Source organism: Cebus imitator, unplaced genomic scaffold (assembly GCF_001604975.1).
Source record: "Cebus imitator isolate Cc_AM_T3 unplaced genomic scaffold, Cebus_imitator-1.0 Scaffold48, whole genome shotgun sequence".
NCBI lineage: Eukaryota > Metazoa > Chordata > Mammalia > Primates > Cebidae > Cebus > Cebus imitator.
This window is the reverse complement of record NW_016107363.1, coordinates 7460103-7470229: the sequence shown is the minus strand read 5'-3', so window position 1 is coordinate 7470229 and position 10127 is coordinate 7460103. Positions and strand designations below refer to the sequence as shown.

General features: G+C 39.9%; 2 protein-coding genes and 1 non-coding gene across 3 annotated transcripts in view; all 3 read right to left on the bottom strand.

The window, feature by feature from the left end:
• DNAH12 (dynein axonemal heavy chain 12) overlaps window positions 1–10127 on the bottom strand; it is a 247904-nt gene that overhangs the window by 178089 nt on the left and 59688 nt on the right. Inside the window, exons 12-16 of the mRNA XM_037738118.1 lie at window positions 8215–9223; window positions 6952–7077; window positions 5223–5357; window positions 4199–4392; window positions 2356–2599 (exon numbers count right to left, since the gene is read on the bottom strand). Coding sequence (XP_037594046.1) covers window positions 2356–2599; window positions 4199–4392; window positions 5223–5357; window positions 6952–7077; window positions 8215–9223 — 1708 coding nt within the window. The remainder of the gene's footprint in view (window positions 1–2355; window positions 2600–4198; window positions 4393–5222; window positions 5358–6951; window positions 7078–8214; window positions 9224–10127) is intronic.
• LOC119471071 lies at window positions 3901–4005 on the bottom strand. The gene has a single exon (XR_005200060.1). It is a non-coding gene; the product is annotated as a small nucleolar RNA U13 (small nucleolar RNA).
• LOC108303554 (adiponectin receptor protein 1-like) lies at window positions 7423–9471 on the bottom strand. Its single transcript, XM_037738099.1, has one exon. The coding sequence runs from the start codon at window positions 9274–9276 to the stop codon at window positions 8149–8151; it is 1128 nt and encodes a 375-aa protein (XP_037594027.1). The 5' UTR covers window positions 9277–9471; the 3' UTR covers window positions 7423–8148.

Genomic DNA, 10127 nt, shown 5'->3' with positions numbered 1-10127 from the left:
TGAGATGACTAGACATAGACAGGAACAATGCTTAAATCCAGTCACAGAGTTTGCACTCTGGGCATGCTGACAGTGGAAATTTGCCAATAAAACCAGTGCCACTACTGCCTTGGGAAGAAGATGTATTACTGACGGTCACAAAAACTATTTTTATTCTCTCTTTATAAATGAGAGGACTGAGGCGCAAGCAGCTTAATATCTTGCTCAAGGTATGGAACTGCCAGGTGCAGAATAGTATAACTAAGCAGTGTGGCTCCAAATCCTTCCAATAAACTGCTACCCTGTGTTGCTGTACTTAGTACAGGCTACGTGGTCTGCCCTAGTAAATGTATGTCCTTGTTTTTGTTGAAACAGGGTCTCACTCTGTTGCCCAGGAGTGCAGTGGTACAATGATAGCTCACTGAAATCTCAAATTCCTGGGCTTAAGCGATCCTTCCGCCTCAGCCTCTGGAGTAGCTGGGACTTCAGGAACAGCCGAATTTTTTTTATCATGCTTGGCTAATTTTTTATTTTTTGTAGAGGTAGAGTCTCACTATGTTACCCTACCTTTTTATTTTTTATTTATACCCTACTTTTTATTTTTTGTAGAGGTAGGGCCTCACTATGTTACCCACGCTGGTCTTGAACTTCTGGCCTCAAATGATCCTCCACCCTTGGCCTCCCAAAGCCCTGGGATTACAGGTTACAGGTGTCATCCACTATACCCAGCCTGCTTCCAGATCTTTCTATTTCTTTTTATTAGCACTTGATGATGAAAAAAGCTCTATCAAGGCTTTCTTGGGTAATTTTTTTTTTTTGCGACAGAGTCTGGCTCTGTTGCCCAGGCTGGGCATGCAGTGGCATGATCTCGGCTAACTGCAACCTTCGCCTCCCATGTTCAAACGATTCTCCCTCCTCAGTCTCCCGAGTAGCTGAGATTACAGGTATGCACCACCACACTCAGCTAATTTTTTGTATTTTTAGTAGAGATGAGGTTTCACCATGTTGGTCAGTCTGGTATCAAACTCCTGACCTCAGGTGAGCTGCCCACTTTGGTCTCCCAAAGTGCTGACACTACAAGCATGAGCCACCATGCCTGGCCTTGAGTAATTCTTAAAATTTAGAATCCATGAGTCAATAATTTATCTGGGCTCAAAAGCCTTCTCCACCTAAGCATTTTGCAAATGCTAAAAACTTTTAATGTGTTCATCTAGAAAAAAATAGTTATAACCTCACTTCAAAGTTTGGATTATACTGAATTAATGGCAGGCTATTTTATTAGATTTGTTTAGTTTATTAAAATTATGAACAATGGTGTACTCTTCCTATGTTTTCCATAGGAAAATGATTTGGTATCATTTTCAGGAAGTATGCAATCTGCTCTAATAGATCTGAGCAATCTTCTACTGCCTTTCTTGGGCCAGAGGAACAATTTGCCCCAGTTTTATCAGATCTGTCTTTATCTGTATATTCTCTTTGGTCTGCCCCTCAAATATGGCTGCCATTCACCACCCATTAGCCTTCCCTACACTCCATAATGGTGCTTCATGATGAGGAGCTAAAGTTGTGGGAATGAGACACAAAAACATCAAAGATGCAAACAGATGTAATTCAAAAGATGACAAGAATAAACTGCCTCTCTTGCCCTTACCACTTCCTCCCAAAACCAGTCACTTAGCTCTATCACAATACCCATGCCTACAACAGAGCTGGGAATGAGTCAGAGCTTGACCAAGAGGCTGAGGCGTAGCAGAGGAATTTTAAATCTTATTTTTTTCTGATTGTTTCTCCTCAGTACCTTCATTTGGCCACACTCCTTTGATTACAAGTGACAGAGACCTAATTCATTGGCCAAAGAGGAAGAAATAGTGTCTTCTTCTTGAGCCTAGGAGTCTGAGGCTGCAGTAAGCTATGACTGTGCCACTGCACTCCAACCTGGGCAACAGGGTAAGACCCTATCTAAAAAGTAATAATAATAGGCCAGGTGTGGTGGCTCATGCCTGTAATCCCTGCACTTTGGGAGGCCAAAGTGGACAGATTGCTTGAGCACAGGAGTTTGAGACCAGCCTGGGCAACATGGCCAAACCCCATCTCTCCAAAAAATTAGCCAGGCATGGTGGTATACACCTGTAGTACCAGCTACTCAGGAGGTTGAGGTGGGAGGATTGCTTGAGCCCAGGAGGTAGAGGTGGCAGTGAGTCACCACTACACTCCATCCTGGGAAACATACTAAGACCCTGTCTCAAAACTTAATAATAATGATAATAATTAATAAACATGTAAAACAAGAAGATAGGCTTTATAATTTATATATTATACAACAGAAAAGTTGAGAAGATAGCTACAATATTAAAATGTTATTATATACATTTATACCTTAAAAGCTTTTATCTGTTCCATGATGGTACTGCACATAGTAATAGTAGGATTCTCTTTGGGTTCTTCTTCAATTTTCTCTTCTTCCAGAGACCGTTTTCTTGCTGCCTTTCTTTTTTCTTGTAATTCTTTCTTTAGCTTCAGTTGGAAAAATTTTAGTGTCTTAAAAATTTCTCGGGAAAACTCTTCCACATCAGCCTCCATGCTTTCCCCATTGAGGTCCAAAAACCCTCCATCCATCCACCTGAATTGAAAGAAAAAAATTATTAAACTCAGACTTTTGGAGTTTGAAGGGGCCTTAGAGATCCTTTAGACTAGACCCCTTATTTTTTTTTAAGAGAGAAAAATAAGGACAAGAGCTGTTAACAGTTTTTCTCAAGTACACAGGTACAGCTGATGGTAGAAAGATAGAACTAAAATAATCATTTTGACTACGCTGCATGTGCTAAAATATGTATCAGATTATAAATGGATGACTTATAGTACCCAAATAAAATGCAGATTCACATCAGAGAAATGCAAATCAAACCATAATGAGAGACCATCTCCCATTGACCAGAATGGCTATTACTAAAAAGCTTAAAAAAACAAAAACAGATGCTGTGAAGAAAAGGGAATGCTTATTCACTGTTGCACTGTTGGTGGGACAGTAAATTAGCTCAGCCACTGTGGAGAGTAGTTTGGAGATTTCTCAGAGAACTTAAGACAGAACTACTATTTGACCCAGCAATTCCATTACTGGGTACATACCCAAAGGAAAATAATCATTCTACCAAAAAGACACATGTACTTGTCTGTTCATCACAGCACTATTTATAGTAGCAAATACATGGAGTTAACCTAGGTGCCCATCAACAGTGGATTGAGCAAAGAAAATCTGGTAGAAAAGTAACATGATTGAAAGAGGGGGTACAAATAAGAAAAAAAAAAGAAAATTTGGTACATATACACCATGGAATACAACACAACCCTAAAAAAGAATGAAATCATGCCCTTTGCAGCAACATGGATGCAGCCGAAGGCCATTATCCTAAGCAAATTAATGCAGAAACAGAAAAGCAAATACCTCATGGTCTCACTTTGAAGTGGGAGGTAAACCCTGGGTACACATGGACATAGAGATGGGAACAACAGACAGTGGGGACTACTAAAGGTGAGAGAGAGGGAGGGGTACAAGGGCTGAAAAACTACCTAGTAGATGCTATGCTCACTACCTGGGTGATAGGATCATTTGTATCCCAAACCTCAGTGTCATGCAATGTACCCATGTAACAAATCTGCACATGTTTCTGAATCTAAAATAAAAGTTGAAATTATAAAACAAAAATAAAAATAAAATGCAGATTTGACTCCATACTTCTAATTTTGGGGGTAAACATTAGTGAAATTAATCTATTGTATTAAAAAGGAAATTGACTCTCAGAAACCGAAATGACAACTCATATATTTCATGTATTATATATATATTTTTCATGTCAGAAGGGTAATGTGCTGATGACTCTCAAAACCGAAATGACAACTCATATATTATATATTTTTTTTTCATGTCAGAGGGTAATGTGCTGACATTGTAACAATGTTTGAGGGAGGCATACTTCTCACACACGAGCATGAAAATCCAATCATTATGCCCATAAGCCAGAAAAGGATCTCAGATATTATATTAGTAAGGTTAGTGGTACCTTAGCAGCACTGGATGCTTCTCCTATATGGTACTTGGTTCTCTTTCAAATGGACAGATAACTCCTACTTTTAAACACTTAACCAAAAAAAAAAGTCAATTTATATTTTGCAAGTTATTTTCTATCATTTGCTTGATTTTTATTACATTACCAGAAATTACCGTTTTTCTGATCGTTGCCACTTCAGAACAAAATTAAAAAACTTCTGATAGGGCTCAATGTTAACTTTTAATTTATCCAGTTCAGGATATTTTGTCAATTCCCACTTGAAAAGTTCCTCTTCTTTATTAATAAACTGTACTGCTTCTTCAGATTCCTGAATACGTTTTTGTAGTTGTCTTACATCTGTCACATACTAAAAACAAATAATTTTTTATCTTAAAAATATTCAAGTAATGTTATAAAATAGTATGGTACTGTGTAAGATATGTTCTTGCATTTATACAGCAACCTTATTTTATTTTTAGGCTGGAGTGCAGTGGTGCTATCTGGGCTCACTGCAACCTCTGCCCCCTGGTTCAAGCGATCCTCCCGCCTCAGCCCACCAAATAGCTGGGACTACAGGTGCACACCACCACACCCGGATAATTTTTGTATTTTTAGTAGAGATGGGGTTTCACCATATTGACCAGGCTGATCTCAAACTCCTGACCTCAAGTGATCACCTGCCTCAGCCTCCCAAAGTGCTGGGATTATAGGCATAAGCCACTGCGCCCGGCCTATACAGTAACTTTAAATATTAGCTTCACAACATAATTATGATTGAGAGCAAAAGGTATAATTATGTCTATACTACAAATAGAGAACTAAGTCACAAAAAACATTACATAGCTCCAGTTCTGGGCCTATGTAAATTCAGGTCTTTGTTTGCCAGCCTGGGCAACATGGCAAAACCCCATCTCTAAAAAAAATATAAAAAATTAGCCATGCATGGTGGCACATGACTGTTAGTCTCAGCTACTCAGGAGGCTGGGACTACATATAAAATATGTATATAAATATTTATGTATTTTACTATATGCTATAGTATTAAATGTAATTATATTTTTCTATATATGTATCTATATAATATAGTTAACATAAAAAATATAGTAAACATATATTTTTCTATATTTTAATTTATATTAACATGTCCTGTATGACTCTATGGGCTGGCAGTAGCTTTGTCTTATATATTTTTCAGACCTGTTGCATGCGTTCCAGCTCTGCAAATTCTGTAAACTCTTCCATGTGGCGTGATTCCTTTTCTATTTCCAAAATAAGTTTCTCTCTCTTGGCCATTAGTTCATTTTCTTTTTTGTGTTTAGCATTCTCAATTAGCTTTTTAAAAGACAATTTAATCATGTTAGTTAATCTGTAACAAAGAATTACCAAGTCAGAAATCTAAATACTGTGTATAATAATAAAAAAAATCAGAGGGCTGGGGGCAGTGGCTCATGTGTGTAATCCTAGCACTTCATGAGGCCGAGGCAGGTGGATCACAGTCAAGAGATCATGACCAACCTGGCCTACATGGTGAAACCCCAGCTCTACTAAAAATACAAAAATTAACTGGGCGTGGTGGTGCGCACCTGTAGTCCCAGCTACTCAGGAGGCTGAGGCAGGAGAATCACTGGAACCTGGGAGGCAGAGGTTGCAGTGAGTCGAGATTGCACCACTACACTCCAGCCTGGGTGATGACAGAGTAAGACTCTGTCTCAAAAAAAAAAAAAACCAGAGAAGTAAAAATGAGTACAAAAATAAAACAATGTTTATAATAACTGATATAAAAATGCAAAGAATATGGCCGGGCGCAGTGGCTCAAGCCTGTAATCCCAGCACTGTGGGAGGCCGAGGCGGGTGGATCACGAGGTCAAGAGATCGAGACCATCCCGGTCAACATGGTGAAACCCCGTCTCTACTAAAAATACAAAAAATTAGCTGGGCATGGTGGCGCATGCCTGTAATCCCAGCTACTCAGGAGGCTGAGGCAGGAGAATTGCCTGAACCCGGGAGGCGGAGGTTGCGGTGAGCCGAGATCGTGCCATTGCACTCCAGCCTGGGTAACAAGAGCGAAACTCCATCTCAAAAAAAAAAAAAAAAAAAAAAAAAAAAAAAAAAAAAAAAAAAAAAAAAAAAAAAAAAAAAAAATGCAAAGAATAATAAACACACAGAAAAATGTTCCTAGATCTCCCAAGTGACTTTAACAACTGTATTCATTAAATACTTTAACAGATTCTGGGATAATAAAATTACCATTTAATTTTATTAAATTAAAATTAAATATGCTCAGTTCTTTGAGCATATGCCCAAGAACTATTAAATACCTTATCTATATTATTACTGGTTTTATTATTCTCATTTCAGAGAAAAGAAATGGAATCTTATGGAAGTCATGTTCAAGTTCACAAAAAAAATCAAAATCTGGATGAAAATCTTGGTTTATCTGATTGAAGGCCACACTTTTTATTAGAATACCATCTTACCTCCCAATTTAGGATAAACTGGTTTACATTAGGACTTTTTCAATATCTGAAATATATTCAGTCTGATATAAAATCATAAATCTTATCTGTGATACTGAGCTATTTAATTTCTCTGAGTCTCATATTTCTCATCTATAAAATGGAAGAAATGGGGGCACATGGATTTTCATGAGACTGAAATAAGTGAATAAATGGAAAGCACTTTCTCTGTTAAGTACTTCTATTATTAATTTATGCAATAGCTCTGACTTTTTAAATGTCAGCCCGCTACTTACCAGACCTTGTGAGTTAAGCCTAACAGCTTGCCTCCTTAAGGGTGGCCAGTCCCAAACTCATATTGACACACAAAATGACTTTTAAAGCTAGATGGCAAGTAGATATGAAATTAAATGTGAATTCTGTGCTTGAAATGTCAGAATACAAAAATACATGCTGAAAAATATATTTACCTCATCATTTTCATCAAAAATGGGATTAATTTTCTTAGGCCACATGAGAACAGTTGCATTTAAAGCTAAGTCTTCTTGAGGAAATAGAAAAACATCTAAAAAGTAACTCATTTGGCGTTTAGATTCCTACAAAAGAAACTCCAGATATAATATGCCATATAGAAAATCTAAGTCATTATGAAAAAGAGATTAACAGCAACAATTTTTAATACCATTTCAGATTTCAACTAGACTCAGATTATTAACTGATATTTCATATATCACCCAAACCAGATGGGTATTTCAATAGCTATAGTATTATTTATCTTGTTTCATGTCACATAGTTGCTTACTTTCATGCTAGAAATAAGGATTTTAAGAAGTTTTCACTTGCAGCTGACTTAACATAAAGGAACTCTTGGTTCTCCCTTGTTTATGACTGAAAAACATAACTAAATGTTCAGCAGTTATTTAACTTTGATTTTTTTTTTGTCTTCTGTACTTTCTTTTATTAACATCATAGTCTTTGCATCAAGATACATAGCAATGATAACAGGTTTCTTTTTAAAGCTTAGTATTAAATATTAAACATCTTTCCCCATTTACATTTTACATTACTCTGCCAAGAAAAAAAAAATTAACACTCAAGTTACTTGAAGCCTGGACACACTTCCATGATTAGCTGGGCTAGGTAAGAGTTGGTGGCTTTATTCTTCCTGCTCTGTAAGCAGATCCAGGCCCTACAAGGATGGGACCAGGGCATATAATTGTTTTTGAAAAGTGTGCTACAAAAATGGATGCCCTGTTATAAGCCAGGATACAAAGTAAGGGAGGGACATTTTCTTCCAGAAAAAAGACAGAATTTCTGAAGAGTCCCAGTCCATCATTTTCCCAAAATGGTTGGAGGAGAGGATAAAATCTCAACATGAGTTTCAAAGTACTGTCTCTGTGAGGAGCCGGTAGGTGCCTTGCTGAGGAGGGTGGCTGCCGAGGAGGCGATGGCTAAGTTTGACCATGCCCCATCCCCAGCTGGGAGAATGGAATTGGAAAGCTTATTGCCCAGTGGGTGTGAAAGTGGGCTGAAGCTTGGTTGGTACTAAATTCTCTAAGAGATTTCTTCTGGAAACAGACAACTCAGACTCTTCCTCTCACTTTAGCAAAGAAGTTATTTTTAAAAGCACTTGGGAAGTTTCTCCTCCACCCCACAGGTGGGAAGGCTCAGAGAAGGGTGTCATCAGTACAGCCACCTTCTAGGCCATAACGGAATTCCTGAAGGTTGGAGACCCCATAGAAGTGGACAAAGGCTGCTGCCACCACCAGGACACGGGAAATCTGATGAGACTGAAACCATATGTCAAATTTTCCAGGAAAGAAGCGCTCAGGAATTCGAGCAGCATAAAGGCCAGCTCCGGTGATGTACATTACAGCCATGAGGAAGAACCAGCCCATATAGCCCACTGTGGTGGCCTTGACAAAGCCCTCAGCGATAGTAAAGTGCATGGTGGGCACGACACCACTCAAGCCAAGTCCCAGGAATACCCCTGCTGTTGTCTGCCGGTGCTTAGGAGTGCCAAACCGGTCCCACTGTGCCACAATGATGGCAGAAATGCCCAAGATGCAGACGATGGAGAGGTAGATGAGCCATGGCTGTGGGGAGCAGTAGAAGGAATAATAGAGCCAGGGGACAAAGCTCCCCATAATAAGAAGAGCAATCCCAGAATAGTCGAGTTTGGAAAAAGTCCGAGAGACTTTCTCTGAATGACAATAAACAGTGTGAAATAGCCAGGAGAAGCTGAGGCAGAGCACTGCACCCAAGAAGAACATCCCAAAAACCACCTTCTTCTGTAGAGGGGCCATGAAGTATGTATTTGGTCTGAGCATGGTCAAGATTCCCAAAAAGAGAAACAGCACAAAACAAAGCAGATGGGTCCAGATGTTGCCAGTTTCTGTATGGATGCGGAAGATACTCTTGAAGCAAGCCCGAAAAGAGGGCATGGGTGGTCTATGGCCATGTAGCAGATAGTCATGGTCCTTTAGGCAGTCAGGGAGCACATCATATGGGATGACCCTCCAACGTCCTTCCCAGACCTTGTACACAAACTCCTCCATCTTCTCCATGGCGTGGTGGGCTTGCTGAGGAAGTGACAGTACTCGCACCTCCTCCTCTTCTTCCTGGGGCACTGGGCATGTTTGCTCTCCTTCAGCTTTGGTAGGGTTGGAGATTACCCGTTTGCCCTTCTCTGCTAGCAGGGGTCCCAGTTCAGCCAGTTCTACCGTGTCAGTTTCCCTGTTACTGGCAAGAGCCCCATTCCCCTGTGCCACCACAGATCCTTTGTGGGAAGACATCTGGCTGGTACCTCAATACCCTACAGCTTCGGCTTGGGGAAAGGTTGGGGTCTCTCAGCCCCAGGGGGCAGAGATCTCCCTGCGATGGTTGACAAGCCCGGCAAGCGGGCTGTGCTGGCTGCCGCGGTCCCCCGCGCTACATCCCGCGGCGTTGGAGGCGGCCTGCAGCCCAGCGGCCCCGATCTTCAGCGCCCTCCCCGCTTAACTTTGATTTTAAAGGGTTTTAAATTATTTTATTCTTATGAATTTTTTAATTTTTGAATCTCTAATGACAAAGATACTAAAGTATCTTTTGTTTTGTATCTTCAGTGACATCACCACCTTTTTTGCCTACTTCATATATTGCTGTATGCAATAGTTTAGAATATTGCTGTATGTAATCATTCAGAAAGAGTTGTAGGTGAGCTGGCTGGGTGCGGTGGCTCACACCTATAATCCTAGTACTTTGGGAGGCTGAGACGGGTGGATCACCTGAGGTCAAGAGTTCAAGACCAGCCCGCCCAACATGGCGAAACTCTGTAGCTACAAAAAATACAAAAATTAGCCAGGCATACTGATACGTGCCTGTAGTCCCAGCTACTCAGGAGGCTGAGGCAGGAGAATTGCTTGAACCCCGGAGGCGGAGGGTGCAGTGAGTCGAGATCTGCCACTGCAGTCCACACTCCAGTCTGAATGACAATTAGACTCTGTCTCAAACAAACAAACAAACAAACAAAGAGTTGGAGGTGAGTTGCAAATTAAAAAAGTCTTAAAACAATAGATTTATCTGAGTAGAGAGGTTGAATAATTTTACCTTCTGTATCTTTCAATGCTCTATAAGCTGTACTGTAGTACTAATTTTTTTTTTTTTT